Source organism: Halichoerus grypus, chromosome 8 (assembly GCF_964656455.1).
Source record: "Halichoerus grypus chromosome 8, mHalGry1.hap1.1, whole genome shotgun sequence".
Lineage (NCBI taxonomy): Eukaryota > Metazoa > Chordata > Mammalia > Carnivora > Phocidae > Halichoerus > Halichoerus grypus.
The window spans coordinates 104,015,110-104,031,975 of NC_135719.1; the positions used below are offsets into that span (position 1 = coordinate 104,015,110).

General features: G+C 39.8%; 1 protein-coding gene across 5 annotated transcripts; it reads left to right on the top strand.

The window, feature by feature from the left end:
- Positions 1–5,788: 5,788 nt before the first annotated feature.
- LRR1 (leucine rich repeat protein 1) lies at positions 5,789–16,551 on the top strand. Of its 5 annotated transcripts, none has more exons than XM_036076189.2 (5): positions 6,199–6,334; positions 9,393–9,465; positions 10,182–10,280; positions 11,522–12,243; positions 15,140–16,551. In XM_036076189.2, exons 1-5 carry the CDS (start codon positions 6,330–6,332, stop codon positions 15,378–15,380), a joined length of 1,140 nt encoding a protein of 379 aa, XP_035932082.1. In that variant the 5' UTR covers positions 6,199–6,329; the 3' UTR covers positions 15,381–16,551. The 5 variants fall into 5 exon arrangements, with proteins under 5 accessions (XP_035932102.1, XP_035932087.1, XP_035932073.1 ...); XM_036076200.2 differs by having other exon boundaries at positions 6,297–6,334; positions 9,393–9,864; XM_036076194.2 differs by lacking the exon at positions 9,393–9,465 and having other exon boundaries at positions 5,790–6,334; positions 15,836–16,551.
- The last annotated feature ends 315 nt before the right edge of the window (positions 16,552–16,866 follow it).

Genomic DNA, 16,866 nt, shown 5'->3' on the forward strand with positions numbered 1-16,866 from the left:
TGACAAATGACGCGAACGCTGTGGGACTACGCAGTTTCGAGGGAGTGAATCGAGCGGTCTTGGAAACACTCTAGGCCGGCACAGCTGATGACGTCACCGCAGCTCAGCCTCTAGTGTCAACTTGCGCTACTCCCGAGCGCCGGGCGCGGTGGCGCGCGCCTGTAGTCCCAGCTACTCGGGAGGCTGAGGCAGGAGGATCGCTTGAGCCCAGGAGTTCTGGGCTGTAGTGCGCTATGCCGATCGGGTGTCCGCACTAAGTTCGGCATCAATATGGTGACCTCCCGGGAGCGGGGGACCACCAGGTTGCCTAAGGAGGGGTGAACCGGCCCAGGTCGGAAACGGAGCAGGTCAAAACTCCCGTGCTGATCAGTAGTGGGATCGCGCCTGTGAATAGCCACTGCACTCCAGCCTGGGCAACATAGCGAGACCCCGTCTCTTTTGAAGCCCAAGGAATGAATTTTGAACTCCTAAGAAATAGATAAATCGGTGATCTAAGTATCTTTTTTCATCGCCGGACCCATTCACATTTTTTAAATTAAAATTTTACACTTGGAAAAAGGATTTTGCCTCGACTCAGCACTGACACCTGCTGGGATAAATTAATAAAATAACAGAGTCAGCTGTAATAATTAAGAGTCAACAGTAGGAGTTTCTCTTGTTAAACAGAATACGTTTTCTCGTTTTTTAATTGAGGGGCACACTCTTAGAGATACACCTACAACAATCAAGAAAAATGAGAGACTTAGTGTATTTGATATTTAAATATAGTTGAATATTAGTGAGAAACAAGTTGCATATGTATGTTGCTTTGACGGGATGATTTGGTTACAACTACTAAAAAACAAATGCCATCTGATAATCCGTTGAAAGATGTCTAAATTCCATATGGACGTTTATGATGTCTCTAGATAAACCTAAAACTGTACATGGTTCCAAAATCAAAGCTTTTTAACTAGATCTACAAAATGTACCACAGAGTGAAATAATCCAATAAAATTTTACACATTAATTCTTATATTAAAACTTCTTGAGGTATGCTGTTTCAGGATTCTGGAGGGGGGGCCCTTCCCAATCATTAAATTAAGGATTTTGGTGCATGATGAAGGAAGAAGGCAAGTCAGAAATTAAAAAACCAGATGTGACTTGATTCCTGTTCTTAAAACTTGCAGATATAAGGAAGAAAATAGGATTATCTTAAAGAGCCCTTCCTTCCAGTTTCAACTTGTGTGACTTAATGACCTGTATGCGACTAAGTAAGCAAAGATTCTGTCTTATGATGGATGTACTCATGGTGTACAAGAGGAGCAAAAAAGAGAGAAATTAATTCCAGCTTGATGTATATTTAAGATGCCGTTGAAGTAAGCCTTGAAGAGTGGGATTTCTACAGGCAGCACTAGATGAAGGCCTGGTGACAAGAGTTTGAGCCAAAGAATGGAGTTGTGGAAGGTGAACAATCTTGTATAACTAGAGTTGAGGATGCACAAAAACCTTAGTGATAGATAAAACAAACGTATTTTATCATAAAGCCTGATTGTAGAGGGTCCAATGTCAAACTTCCACAGTTTTCCTAGAATTTATATCAGTCATTGATGTGTAGTTTCCAAAATTCATGTGCCTCTCAAAAGTTAATCTAACATTTCCCCACCTACAGGCTTCTCAGACCTTTCCTAGCTTGTGTACATAATTTTTAAAAGATTACAATGGTTCTGAGATCAAATCCATAAATATTTCAACACTTTGATATAGAATCCTTTGGGCCTAAAGAAATGTGAACTCATTTAAAAGCAAAAAGGAAAAGGACAAACAAGAAACAATTATTACACTTGAATAATCTGTTAAACCTATCTTGATATTCAAGTAGTTCTTAATGTTGAAACCAATGCTCACTGGCCATTCCAAAAATCCTAGAGCCTTTAAGAATTGCACTAAATCTATTCTGCCTGTGCTCTATAAATGGAACAACAAAGCCTAGATGACAGCATACCATTTAGAACATGGCTTACTGAATGTTTTAAGCCCACTGTTGAGACATATGCCCAGAAAAAAGGATTCCTTTCAAAATATGACTGTTCATTGAAAATACCCCTGGTCACCCAAGAGCTCTGATGGAGAGGTACAATGAGATTAATGTTATTTTCATGCCTGCTAACACAACATTCATTCTGCAGCCCATGGATCAAAGGAATCATTTCAACTTTCAAGTCTTTTTATTTAAGAAATCTGTTTTGTAAGGCTATGGCAGCCATCTATAACGATTCCTCCATTGGATCTGGGGAAAGTAAATTGAAAACCTCCTGGAAAGGATTCACTATTCTAGATGCCATTAAGAACATTTGTGATTTATGGGGAGAGGTCAAAGTATCAACATGATCAGGAGTTTGGAAGAAGTTGATTGCAACCTTGAGTTCTAGCACTATTAGTTGTAACACTGACTATCTAGAGGTCGTGAGCAAATCCCTTTACTCTTTTCAGCCTCTATTCCCTTTGTGAAAAATGAAAGAATCGAATTGGAATATCTGTAAACTGTGTCTCAGCTCTCAAAGTTCAGATTCTATGACAGGAGACTCTTTAAAAGGATTTAATGTGGCAGCAGTATAGATGGTGGATCATTGCATTAGACTTTTAGCTGATCCCTGCCTCTAGACTTGCTCTACCTCCAAAGTAATCTCTTTACTGACCACAGTAACCTTTCCTAAATAGGTCTGAATTTTATCCCCTGTTGAAATTTTTCAACATTTCCCAGTACTTTCAGGCTAAAGTTCAAAGGCCCTGGTTTAGCAAACAAATTCTTTTCATCATCTGGCTACTTTATACTCCTCTAATGTCTGACATTTATCCCATTGTAGTATAACGTCTCTCCTAAACACAGCAAAATCATCTCTGCCTTCTAAACATCTAAAATAGGTGCTGGCATACATCAAGAACACTATAAATATTAAATGAATGAATAAGTATTGAAGTAAGAAGACCCAGTAAGTTAGGAATAGTTCTGGAGGGAAGTAATGCAGCTCTCAGCTGACATGGTAGCACTAACAAGGGAAAGGTGGATATTAATTAGGAAATCATTGTGGAAACACAACTTATAAGATCTAATTAAGGAGCATCAACAGGGGCAAGGTAGCACTATATAGGTCTAATGCTTAAGTGTATGTTTGTTAACTATTTAGCGTTTTTTAATTTAATGGAAGTTTATGATTTAAAAAACCAAATCTAAGATCTGGTCCCAATGTGCTAGGGCAGACAAATCTACACTGTCCATAGATTATGACTTCACTGTTTAATAATATGATGTGACTATGATTTACTAGTTTGAACCCAAGTGAGCCACAAACCTAAGTGAGTAAAGTTTACTACAGGTACAAATGAAGGGGGAAATCAGAGATTCAATGAATTAATTGTTGGATCCTGTATGCACCAGAAACCCAGGAAAATAAAGGAAATGAAAGGTAATTTTAAGTGCAATTGAATTTTCAAACTCCAAAAAAGAAGAACAAGTTGTTAAAGATAGCTAGTGGAAACTGAACTGGGTTTTGAAAGATGAACAGGATCAATTAGTATGAAGAAAACAGAGGGGAGGGAATAAGTGTAGTATGTAGGCCAGGAAGAAGAGGAACCAATTTTACAGAAGGAAAACTCATCTAGATGTCATTTCTTTGATTCCTTTTGTTAAAAACTGTAGCCCACTTTAAAATGCCTTGTATTTCCGCGTTCAGTCAGTCTGCAATTCAAACTAGCTTGAGGTAATTAAGGGTAGAGGAGATCAAGAGGCAGACTTTATTTGTATGGCAGTAAAGACAGAAGTGTGGATGGGTAATCAAAGAATTTTTTTTTAATAATCTCTACACCCAATGTGGGGCTCAAACTTACTACCCTGAGATCAAGAGTCTCATGCTCCACCAACTGAGTCAGCCAGGCACCCCTAAAGAATCTTTTGCTGCATAAACAGTCCAGAAAGACCAAAATAAATGCCATATCCAAATATGTCAGTCATTAAAAATGGGGAATCTAAGGGGAAGCTGGGGGGTAGGGAGAGAGATGAGATCTCAAAAACTGATATATGTTTATTTTACTTTCAGTCCAGTATTATTTTATGTGATCTTAATAAGATAATCTTATTTATATATTTTGGGAAGCACACATCTTTGAGAATCTGGCAATTAGGAAGATAAGTTTTTGGCTGTGCACACCGATGTGGGGAACAAAGGCAAAAGGAAATGTAGATAAAATTAAATCTCCTTATAACCGACAGCCCATTGACAAATACTTGAGATAGGCAGATTGTAACATTCTTCTGGGATCTTGAGTCTTCTTTAACATATGAAAGTCCTTTTGGAACCTCCCTTATCTTTACTTCCCCTAACCCCAAGGTATATATAATCACTTGCTCCTCATAATCCTGGGGCAGTGGGGAGCAGCAGGTAGCGGCTGAGGCAGCTCTTTCTGCCCATGGGGCCTGTCCCCACGGTTTAATAAAACCACCATTTTGCATGGAAGACCTCTCAAGAATTCTTTCTTGGCCATGGACTCCAGACCCCATCACCAACAACATTCAAAAACTAAATCAACACCATTGTTCTACTCTAAAATCACCTTGGAACTGTTAAGTAACTTTCATATATTTAGCTTATTTAACATCTCATCACTGAATCTGTGCTTCAGTAACCCAGGTAAAACCAAATAGAAGGTTGAGGCTTTGTTATTGTTGTTGTATTCTTAGTTTTTGTACATTTCTATTCTAATTAAAATTACATCAGTTTACACATTTAAGATTTTCCTAGCTCCCAACTGTCCCTGGAAGTTCAGAGTATATTTGATGTACCTGTCATGATTTAGGCTGATGTTTTATTATTTTGTTTTACTCAAAGAACTCAAAGAACAAAAGTGGGTAATCCCTATAAAGTCGGTCTTTGAAAACTCTAAGGTGTCGTTTTAGTTTAGTCTTGTTTCCCTCTGGCCATGAGATAAACTGTTGCTAAATGCGGAGTCGTGTTTTCCTGCTCTACATGCAAGAAGAGTAATAGGAAAAAAAAAGTAGTGCTTTATTAATCACTGATTTTTAAGAACCAATTACGTTTTTCAGAATTAGAATCAACAGAGAACACTTTAGGTTCAACATGCTGTAAACACGGATGCTCACTTAAGGATAAATCATTATATTGTCACAATTGAATTGAAAATCGGTATTTCTGTAAATTTGCGAAAGTACAGCTCAAACGAAATGAACGTTTAATAAAAGGCCGGGACTAGGGTGAGGTGAGAGAGGCGCCTAGGGCACAAAATTTAAGGAGACAAGACTACGTCCTTGAGAGCACCTCCCTCGCCCCACCTACGGCCTGGCCCTCCATTAATAAATGTAATAAGGAGTCCGAAGGGCATATGGGGTCTGGACGGTCTTTCCAAGTGTCAGATGCAGTTAAGCCAGTGACTCCATCCAACCTAGTAGCGGTTACAAAGTGGGCATTTGTTCGACAGAAATTGCCAAGTCAAATATTGTCCTATCAAATTCAGTTCTGACGTGACAGGTGTTGCCTCCGGAGGGGAGCCACCAAAAACAAAACAAACACCAATCCATCAGCTCCGGGAAATGCCGCGCCCTGGCTGGCAATGGGCAACCCGTAAAGTCCCAAGTTCCGAAGCTATGTAGGTAAAGAGACTTTCCCTTTAACAGAGGTGCACCCGCTTCCCTTTGGGAAACTCAAGGACCCAACAAGTGCAGGAAACCCGTTAAGTGTCAACAGCGGAAACTAGAACTCCGCCCCAAACAATAACCACCTGCGCCGCCAGCCGCAAGCGTTCCTGGGATAGGACGTTGCGCCTTCGACAGTCGCCGGCATCGGGAGGCGCGAGCCGAGTTCTCAGGCGGCCGGTATCCGCGCTCCGCCGACCGGCAGCCACAGTGAGGACTCGACCCTGCAAGTGAAAGGGAAGGCCGTCTAAGGGAAGACCCATAGAGCCGCTGTTCTGAGAAAACCCGAGCTGTTGTCACGCCGAGCAGGCAGGCAGGTCCGGGGACAGCCCGCGCGCTCCAGGACCCCGGCGGCGGCGCGGCGCGGCGCGGCGCGGCGGGAAGGGGGCAGTTTCAAAGCAGAGTTGTGGACTTGGCTATCGCTGCTCGGGCGAAATGAAGCTGCACTGCGAGGTCGAGGTAGTCAGTCGACATTTGCCGGCTCTGGGAATGAGGAACCGGGGTAGGGGTGTCCGGGCGGTGTTGAGCCTCTGTCAGCAGACGCCCAGGAGTCAGCCTCGGGCTGGGGCTCGGGGCGATCGAGGCGGCCCGCACCCCCCCTGCCTGCTCATCTCCACCCTGAAGGACAAGCGCGGGACCCGCTATGAGGTGCGTGGACCGAACCGGCCCTGCCTCGGGAGTTGGCCAGGAGCTCTTCCCCTTCGGGTCTCGCTTGCTCGCCCGTTCCAGAGGCTGGAGCCTGTCCTGGGGGCGGATACCTGAGCCCCACCACCACTCCCGAGTTCTGGGCGTCTCCCTGTGGACCCGAAAGAGGAAAGCTTTTGAGAGGGCACCTTCTTCTTATTTTTCTTTCCCATTTCTTTGGCTTTAAATTGACACCCTTTCTGTTTAGTAGTAGATAGTAACCCTGCCCTTTTAAAGCCTCTGGAAACTCGGCCTGCGTGAAACTAAACTTTAAATGAAACAGCATTCCAGTTTGGGGGACCAGTAAAATAATTGCACTTTCGTTCAGTAGGGTTTTTTCTCCCACAGTATTTTCGCTAGCTTTTTTTTTTTTTAAGGCTTTAAGTTCTGATGAATAGTATCCAAGGTCGTTAGACCAGATTAGTACAGTAGTAAAGCAGTAAAGCTTTGTGTTGCATCTTGATATTTTTATTAATGTTACTGGTTACTGCATCTCTCTCTCTCTTTCTTTTTTCTCCTTAAATGTTTAATTTCCTAAGACTTGATTTTCTAGGGCCAGGGCTTTTTCTCATCTGCATAGCAGTAGTAAACTCTCTAAAAACAGTTGAAAGTTGAAATAGAATTTTCAAAACACAAGTTTTATAAAATTCTTTTTTCCTCATTTTACAGGGCACTATGTTATTTTGTCAAAATGACTGGAATACCCTTGTGTCTACTATAAATAAAGTTGAGGGGGCAACTCATCTCCCACCCTTGCATCGGACTCTTGTCTGGATTTTATACAGTTTCTGGGATTATTGACCTCATAGTGTTGTACTCCACAGTGAATACTCTTAGTTGACGGAAGGGTTTATTACATATCATTCAGAGACACTTAGTAATTGATATAGACAGTTGAAAGTGTAAGTAATTTCTCCCTCTTCATGGAATCAACTCATATAATCTTTCACCTTGAAAAGACTTAAGCAATCACTCAACATTTTATAGGTTAGAAAACTGTAAGGTGACAGAAGCCCACTCATAACAAGAATTGTGTCCTCTTCACCATTGTCTTCCCCAAAACCGCTTTCATGCCCAGCTCAAGTATTGTCTATTTTTAAAAAGTCTGTAATGATCTCTTTCTTAAAACATAAGGTGCACTAATAATTGTAGGTGGTAATCCTAATCAAAAGTTTATTGTGAACTGCGAGTTGAAGGTTTACTGTGTGCAAGATGCAATGCTAGATGCTGTGGGAGATAAACTTGATATAGTCACTATCCTTCCAAGACTAGAAAGGAAGAAATAAAAACCAGTGCTTACAATACAAGGTGGGCTATGATAAGTGCTATAATAAAGGTAGAAGTAGAATAGTATAGTATCAAAAAGCAAAATAAATTTGATTACAGAGGCTTGAAAAAGTTGGTTGTTTTTTTTTTTAAGATTTTATTTTTATTTGAGAGAGAGAGCATGAGCAGGGCAGACAGAGAGGGACAAGCAGTCTCCTTGCTGAGCAGGGAGCCCGATGCGGGACTCGATCCCAGGACCTGAGATCATGACCAGAGCCGAAGGCAGACACTTAACCAACTGAGCCACCCAGGCGCCCGAGAAAGGTTTTGTAGAAGAGATGGTAGCACAGGGCTTGGGACATAGTAGGTACTCAGTAAACATTTGTTGGATGAATTAAAGTGGTGTTGGTCCTGGGTCCTGAAGACTAGGTATTAGTGCTAAGTGTGGAAGAACCTTGGGGTTCTTTCTTACACCAACTTTTCCATTCTATGGTTCACCTACTGCCCATCTCACTGTGATTTCCAAATCTGTATCTTTAGCTAGTCCTCTCCCTTAATTTCCAACTTGAATCTCCTATCAATTGGAAATCTTCACTTAGATAGTTGTAGCATTTCAAACTAAGATATCTAAAAATTAATTTTCTTTGCCACCCCTAAATTTGTTTTTCTGATGGTGTTCTGCAACTCATTAAATAGTGCTCTGCTCTTGGGGTGCCTGGGTGGCACAGTTGGTTGAGCATATGCCTTTGGCTCAGGTCGTGATCCCGGAGTCCGGGGATCAAGCCCTGAGTCAGGCTCCGAGGGGAGTCTGCTTCTCCCTCTCCCTCTGCCCCTCCCACCTCAGTCTCTCTCTCTCTCAAATAGATAAATAAAATCTTAAAAAAAAAATAGTGCTCTGTTCTATCCAGAAACCTTAAAGCTTTTGCATTCCCGTATCTAATAAAATATTGAATCCTTTCAATTCTACCTCCTAGGTATCTTTCAGATTTTCATACCTCCTTCCGTCCCCATGCAGTCTAAGCCACCATTACCCCTTGCTTGGCTAGTCTCTTAAAAGGTACTCCTATCTCTACCCAGCCCCATCCCAATCTCCCCTCCCCCAAAGTTCATTCTTACACTGTGTTTTTTGTTGTTGTTGTTGTTTTTAAGATTTTATTTATTTGACAGAGAGAGAGAAGGAGGGAAGCAGGCTCCCCGCTGAGCAGGGAGCCTGACGCAGGGCTTGATCCCAGGACCCTGAGATCAAGACCCGAGCCAAAGGCAGACGCCCAACCAACTAAGCCACCCAGGCACCCCTTACACTGTGGTTAAAGGGAACTTAGCAAAATGAAGATCTATGTTCCCAGCTTCAAGTCATTCAGTGGATATCATTTGCAGAATAAAATCCAAATTTTTTTTTTTTAATATTTTATTTAAATTTATTTGAGAGAGCATGGAGGGGGAGGGTCAGAGGGAGAAGCAGACTCCCCGCTGAGCAGAGAGCCCAATGCGGGACTCAATCCAGGGAGTCCAGGATCATGACCTGAGCCAAAGGCAGTCGCTCAACCAACTGAGCCACACAGGCGCCCCAAAATTCTTGACATGGTTTACAAAATATTCCACCATTCAGCCTCTGCCTGTCCAGGTTCACTTGCCTCTTCACTGAATCCTTTAGCCATACTGAACTTTCAGCTCCTCACAGCTGCCGAACTCTCTTGCCTTCAAGGCTTTGCATACATTTTTCCTTATCGGTGTACTATTCCCTCTGTTTCCCCAGTATCTTCACTTGCCCAACATCTCCTGATCCTTCAGTTCTCACCTTTAAGGTCACCTTCTTTTCCCTAGACCAGGTAAGATTCCTTTGCTATATAAGGTCTTAGAGCAATCTGTACTTCCCTTATCTTAATATTTGTTGCTTGTAATTACTTATTTAATAATTGTCTTTCATCAGACTGACAACTTTATAAACTTTATAAATGTAATTACCATGTTGGTTTTATTCACTACTATTGTTTCAAGCCCCCGTCATAGTACCTGGTACAGACTGGCTTCTCAGTAAATAGCTGTTGAAGTCTAAAGCCGAAGCAACATTTGTCATTAAAAGTTTTTGAGCACCTGTTATGTGTCGGTCACTGTTTTGGTTCCGTGGATACAGTAGTGAACAAAGGAAACAAGATTCCTGCTTTCATGGAGTTTATAATCCTGTGGGAGGTGTGTCCACTCAAGACTAATGGACTGAAGTTAAGAAGGCAAGTAACTACTATTGGCAGCTCCTACTACGGTCACATAGTTGGAATGGGAGAAGAGGAGCATCCTCCCAAACGGGATTAACAGGAAAGGGTTACTGGGCTGATAAAACAGTAATATATACCAGAAGCTAGATAAGAAATGTAGCTACCCAAATGCTAAAAAAAAAAAAAACAACAATGAAATTAAAACTAAAAACCACAAAACACCCAGACTTGATTAAAAGCCTGGCAAAGTGACTGGCACTTTCTAGTTGTAATAAATATTATTGAATAACAATACCTGGTTTTGTCCTTTTTTTCTCATTGGTTTTAAACAGCTAAAGGAGAACATTGAGCAATTCTTCACCAAATTTATGGATGAGGGGAAAGCTACTGTTCGGTTAAAGGAGCCTCCTGTGGATATCTGTCTAAGTAAGGTATGGTATGAAAAACATTAATGGTTAGGTTGGTTGGCTGTATTTTCTTTATAGAAGAGGCTATTTGAGCATCCTGATATCCCACTTAGCTGAATAGGGATGGACACTTGGCAGATGTGTTTGAAGAAGCAATGGCAGCTTCTCTGGCATGCTGGCCCAGCTCTGAAGGTGCAGAGAGCGAGCCTAGTAAGGCTATGCAGGATGGGGAGGAAGGAGAATGACTTATTTCTATACTCCAGAGAGCCTTAGAGTGTTCTTAGAGGGGAACTCTATCAGGCCAGTGGCACAAGTCTACATTTTGCCAACATAATCAGGTTGCAAATCTAAATTTGGTGTAAAAAAAGAAGATAAAATGCAATTAGGAAAATTTGGGGGGTATTTTATTTATTATTATCATTTTAGAAAATACTTAAACCATTAAAATAAAATTTTTTAAAAAGATTTATTTATTTTAGAGAGAGAGTGAGAGAGCACTAGCAGGAAGGGCAGAGAGAGAGGAAGAGAGAATCTCAAACAGACTCCAAGCTGAGTTCGGAGGCCCTTGTGGGGCTTGATCTCGTGACCCTGAGATCACGACCTGAGCCAAAACCAAGAGTCAGATGCTTAACGGACTTAAGCTACCCAGGCACCCCTAAAGATTTTATCTTTAAGTAATCTCTACACCCAATGTGGGGCTTGAACCCACAACCCCAAGGTCAAGAGCTGCAGGCTTCACCAAATGAGCCAGCGAGGTGCCCTGTCTCAGTTCATCTTAAACCCGTCTTTTTTTTTTTTTTTTTAAGATTTTATTTATCTATTTGACAGAGAGAGAGCACAAGTAGGGGGAGCGGCAGGCAGAGGGAGAAGCAGGCTCCCCGCCGAGCAGGGAGCCCAATGCAGGGCTCGATCCCAGGACCCTAGGACCATGACCTGAGCCACCCAGGCACCCCAAACCCAAGTCTTAAGTGGAATCTTTTCATGCTTTCTCGTCTTATTTTATGCTCTTTTGGTTCCCCTTTGAATGGTTTTATTTAGAGTGTGTCTTTCAACATAATCTTTTTTCAAAAATTTTCAGTTTTTATATCTATATTGAATTTTAGTCAAAATAAAATACTAAAAAATTTATTTTTACAGCCATTTTCAAGAAATGATTGCACCATTTTGCATGTATAACTTTACAGAATTTGTTATAGGATGCATTAGCATGCATGTATTATCTAAAATGGAGTTTATAATTGTACGACTTATTTTTATTTATTCAGGCCAATTCCAGCAGTTTAAAGAGTTTCCTTTCAGCTGTGAGACTGGCTCATAGAGGTTGTGATATTGAAGTACCACTTTCAACCTTCACTCCAGTGAAGACTTCAGAATTTGAAAAATTGAAAACTAAAATGGTTATCACATCCAAAAAGGACTATCCTCTAAGCAAGAACTTCCCATATTCTCTGGAACATCTTCAGACTTCTTATTGTGGGCTTGTCCGAATTGATACGCGTATGCTTTGCTTAAGAAACCTAAGGAAATTAGACTTGAGTCACAACCATATAAAAAAGCTTCCTGCTACAGTTGGAGACCTCATCCATCTTCAAGAACTTAACCTGAATGACAATCACTTGGAGTCATTTAGTGTAGCCTTGTGTCAGTCTACACTCCAGACGTCACTTCGGAGTTTGGATCTCAGCAAGAACAAAATCAAGGCACTCCCTGTGCAGTTTTGCCATCTCCGAGAACTTACAGATTTGAAACTTGATGATAATGAATTGATTCGATTTCCTTTCAAGATGGGACAGTTGACAAAACTGCGTTTTTTGTCAGCAGCTCGAAATAAGCTTCCCTTTTTGCCTAGTGAATTTAAAAATTTATCCCTTGAGTACTTGGATCTTTTTGGAAATACTTTTGAACAACCAAAAGTCCTTCCACTTATAATGCTTCAAACACCATTAACTTTATTGGAATCCTCTGCACAAGCTGTATTATGTAATAGGTAAGACTTTTAATAGTCATAAAATGTGATATCTTTGTTAGCATTCTGGTATTCTCATCATCCTCATTGTAATAGTCACAGTCTTTAACGTAGTTTACAATGCTGTGCACAAACTGACCCCTTGCTCCAGTGACCTTGATGCCCCTTACCTCTGCTTGGAATGCTTTTCTTCCAGAAGGTTCCATAGCTCACTTTCTCACTTCATCCAGTTCTCTTCCCCAGTGGCACCCAGAAAGGCCTTTCCTGACTCTATTTAGTTTGATCCCCCACCCCCTTACGTTGCTTGACTTTTTTGTCATAGGATTTATTACCTGGCATTACATCTTTTTTAACAATTGTTTTTCTGTCAGTTTTCCCCACTAGAATGTAAGATCCATGAGGGCATGGACTTTTTCTTATTACCCACTGTTTTCCCAGGGTCTAAAATGTGATATTCCCCTGTTCCTACCATATATTAGGCATTTAATTAATACTTGAATGAATGAATGGCAATTGTTTCTCAAAGTGTGGTACCCTGACCAACAGTTATCAGAATCACCTAGGAACTTGTTAGAGATGCAAGGTTTTCAACTCCACTACAGACCTATTGAATCAGAAATTCTGAGGGTGGGTCCAGCCCTCTGTGTTTTAATCAGTGCTTCCAGGCACTCTAAAGTTTGAGAACTACAGTCTGCATAGCCATCAAATGTGGTCTTTGGAGTCAGACTTGAGTTTGATTCCTGGCTTCACCCCTTAGTATGGCTTTAGCAAGTTACTCTTTGATTCAATTTTCTCATCTGTGAAATAGGAACAATAATACCCACCTAACGTAATTGTGAAGATAAAGGAGCTAATGTAATGCCAAAGTATTTGGCATATAGTAGGCCTCAATAGCTATTGGTTCTCTTCCCTTTGTCTTTGAACACTAACTGCACTTGGTTTCATGAGACACCAAACTCTAGTTATTCATTTGGTTCATGCTTCTTTCATATAGGAGACTAAGATGTAGACCAAATTATTATCAAGTGCCTATAAAATAGTAGGAAGACTACATTTCAAAGACAGGATTGGTTTTTTATTGGGGAAAAGGTCTAAAAAAAAAACAGACATTATGGGCCTAGAAAAATACACAATTTTGCATACAGCTTTATAATGCTCATGGATTCTGAAATCAATCCAATCCTCCCTCCTCACCATTTTTATTTAAGAGCTCTCGGTTTAAAGTGGTGATTCTCAAACTTTAGTTCACATTTGGAGTCACCTGAGCAGCTTTTAAAAATTCTGATGATTAGGGGCACGTGGCTGGCTCAGGACTGACATCCAACATAGAAAAGTGGAAAGAAAAAATAGGTTATCAAAATATGATATAATAGGGAAGGTAGAAAAATAATTTGTTAGTGCTGAATGATTTAGCATTGTAGTACTTACATTGTTTTTTAAACTTGACCTCTCCTGATATAGGTTCTTTTAATGTGACCTTAACTTTTACTAACGTATAATTTTGCATGTTTTCAGCCCACTTGTTATTAAAAGAATACAGATCCAAAGCTATGAGAAATTGCCCTAACTACTGGTTACAAACAAAGTTATGGTCTATTAGAAAAATATGTGGGAATTTAAATTATGTTAAGATAGAAAATACAGTTTTTAACTGTTAACCTGTTTCCTTAGGCTATAGCCAACAGCCTGAAAGAGATTAACATAAACATGTGGTAGACACTTCCTAGCACAGTTCTTTTTTTTTAAGATTTTATTTATTTATTTGTCAGAGAGAGAGCACACAAACGGGGAGTGGCAGGCAGAGGGAGAGGGAGAGGGAGAAGCAGGCTCCCTGCTGAGCAGGGAGCCCAATTCGGGACTCCATTCCAGGACCTCGGGATCATGACCTGAGCCGAAGGCAGAAGCTTAACTGAGCCGCCCAGGCGTCCCCCAGCACAGTTTTTTAAAAAAATTGTTATTTATACAAGCAACAAATTAGTACATGTGAAAAAAAAATGAATTGCAGGCAAGGCTGTTTCCTAATCCCTTATGAAAAGGAAACTATTTTTTATTTGATATGTATCTTTTCAGACTTGTTCTAGAAGGGCTGCTGAACCCCGGTTTAAATTATGAGTAGGTTTTATTTATTTGTTGAAAAAGATCTGAACACCTATTCTGTGCCGGCCTAGGCTAGGGATTAGAGAACAAAGAATAGACTCTATGGGAGACAAAGTGACTTGGGGCATGGTTGAGTTTGGGGGAAGGAGTTGGACAGTGGGCAGGCAACCTCAAGAGACCATCTTGTAGTGGCTCATAGATGAGGGTAAAGAGTTTGACTTGATTTTAATTGCACTGGGCACCGTTGGAAGTTTTAAGTAGGAGGGTGAGTGATTTAAGCAAGGTGAGATCAGCCTTACTTGCTCAGCTAGTAAAGTAAAACAAATACCCCAAACAATATGTGTTTTAAATCTGTTTCACAGTTTAAAAGTCCCTTTTGCAACAGTGGATGCCTAGGAGAGTATTTGGATTTATTTACATAAATGTTTCTTCACAGAAGTCAGTAATTTCCCCATTACCATTATGAGAATTGTATAACAGAACTGTACCTTTAAACGATCATGTTATACTGGTATACAGTGTAGATGCATAAAGGACTCTCTTCATTCTATTCCATGGGTTTTGCTATTAAGTGACAGTGCTGAAAGATACTTTATGGAGTAGTATAGCTCCTCTTTGGTTTACAATATGTCATATGATGTTTTTAGTGTATTTTCCCCATTCTTAACTGGAAGAGAGGACAATATACTGAGTCACTTAATAGAGTAATCTTATTTTTCCATGGTTATAATTCAGTGTCCAGTAATTCATGACCTAATACATGAAGTCCTGAATCTAGTAACGTATTTAAAAATATTTTTTGAACTTTTTTTTCCAATAGGATTCCATATGGCTCTCATATCATTCCTTTTCATCTTTGCCAAGATTTGGATACTGCAAAAACCTGTGTTTGTGGAAGATTCTGTCTAAACTCTTTTATTCAGGGAACTACTACCATGAATCTGCACTCTGTGGCTCACACTGTGGTCTTAGTAGATAATATGGGTGGTACTGAAGCACCTGTTATCTCTTACTTCTGTTCTCTAGCCTGTTATGTAAATTCCTGTGATATGTTAAAGTAATAGGTGATACCACAAAAAGAAATTCCATTTAGTTACAGACCAGTTTGGGATTCATTTATGGTTTAACTGTGTCAAACTGGAGAAAGGGAAGCCTTTCGTGTACTTGAGGGAAAGAAGGTGTTACTCTAACATATTCGATCATTTGACTGTAAAACCTTAATTTCATTAAAACCTATTTAATTTTATTGTGAGGAAACTTTTATCAGTTTATTGCACTTGTGTTGATTTCAGCCTAGTGTTTCCAGAATGGGTTGTGGGATTATCTTTTAATGTTAAACAGATACTGATTCCTATCACTCCAGTCATAGAATTTTCTTATCAATTTTCTTCTTGAATTTTGGTTAAAGAAATTGAATTCCTGTATGTGGAAAATATATCTTGGAGGACTAAGTCTAAATTTTAGTGAAAACTTTGGTATGAAACTACATAAGCATACCCCTTTTTGTGTTTTTCAGGTATATTATTCTACATATGGAATTCTATATTCAAGCATAAAGTTGGAGTTGCTTTGGGATAAACAGACTTCAGCTTTTATAAGTTTTATAATGTTACTCACATCTTTGTTGTGATTTCTAAGTTTTTTAACTTTCAGAGTTAGAACAAGGTTTTAGGGTTGGGTAGGAGGTATAGAAATTTGCTACTTTTTACTGACTACATTCTGTATTTGAAGGTTGTTCTTTTTTCTGTTTATTATTTTAGTCACTTAATATTTTTATGTTTTTAATTTAAAAAGTGGTAATACACCGGCTATAGTATGATGAGGATTTGAACTAGGGCGAAGGAATGGAAAATGAAGCTGCTTGAAAGAATTGTGGAAAATGGAATCAGAACTGCTCCATTCTGTTCATTCCCATGGTCCTTCAGATCAGCCTCTTTTTTAGATCATTGTAATAGCCTCATAACTGGTTTCTGGGAACAAAGGAGGTGAAAGAGTAAAAGTTACTGGAGAAAACCCTCTTAGGTGTTAGCATATCATTGCTGTTTTGGGCCTGGAGTTACAGGTAGTCTGTGTAAGACTATTTCTTATGGTTTAGGGTAACTACTTCCTCTGTCCTAAAATATTTATTTGGAGCATTTTATTCTTTTCTGAAATTATGAATATTCCTGAGTAAATACTGTTTTAACTGTTAGATTTTTATTAAAACTTTATGTATATGATCTCCAAAACATAGTTTCTTCTCAGAGTGGATTCTTTCGTCCAGAGTAATTCTTGGGTGACCTTAAATTTGTATTTCTTGTGGTCAGTTCAGTTCTTCCCGCAAAAGATTTCTATATAATTTTTAGTTTTTCATTTAAAAAATTCATATATAATGCAAAAATGACTTAAATAAAAAGAGCTGCCATTTAGCTGCATCTTTGTTCCAGGTGTTTTACATACAGTATTTTATTTAATCCTCACAAATTACCCTAGGAGGTACCATGAACCCAGATCAGAGATTTTAAGCTCAGGCTTTATACGCCTTCTAAAGTTAATTCACTTTTACTC

Excerpts from the sequence above, each read along its gene's own strand:
- LRR1 (XM_036076180.2), top strand. The coding sequence starts at position 6,122 with ATGAAGCTGCACTGCGAGGTCGAGGTAGTCAGTCGACATTTGCCGGCT. Across the intron at positions 6,335-10,181 it reads AGCGCGGGACCCGCTATGAG|CTAAAGGAGAACATTGAGCA; the intron begins GTGCGTGGACCG and ends GGTTTTAAACAG. Across the intron at positions 10,281-11,521 it reads TGGATATCTGTCTAAGTAAG|GCCAATTCCAGCAGTTTAAA; the intron begins GTATGGTATGAA and ends TTATTTATTCAG.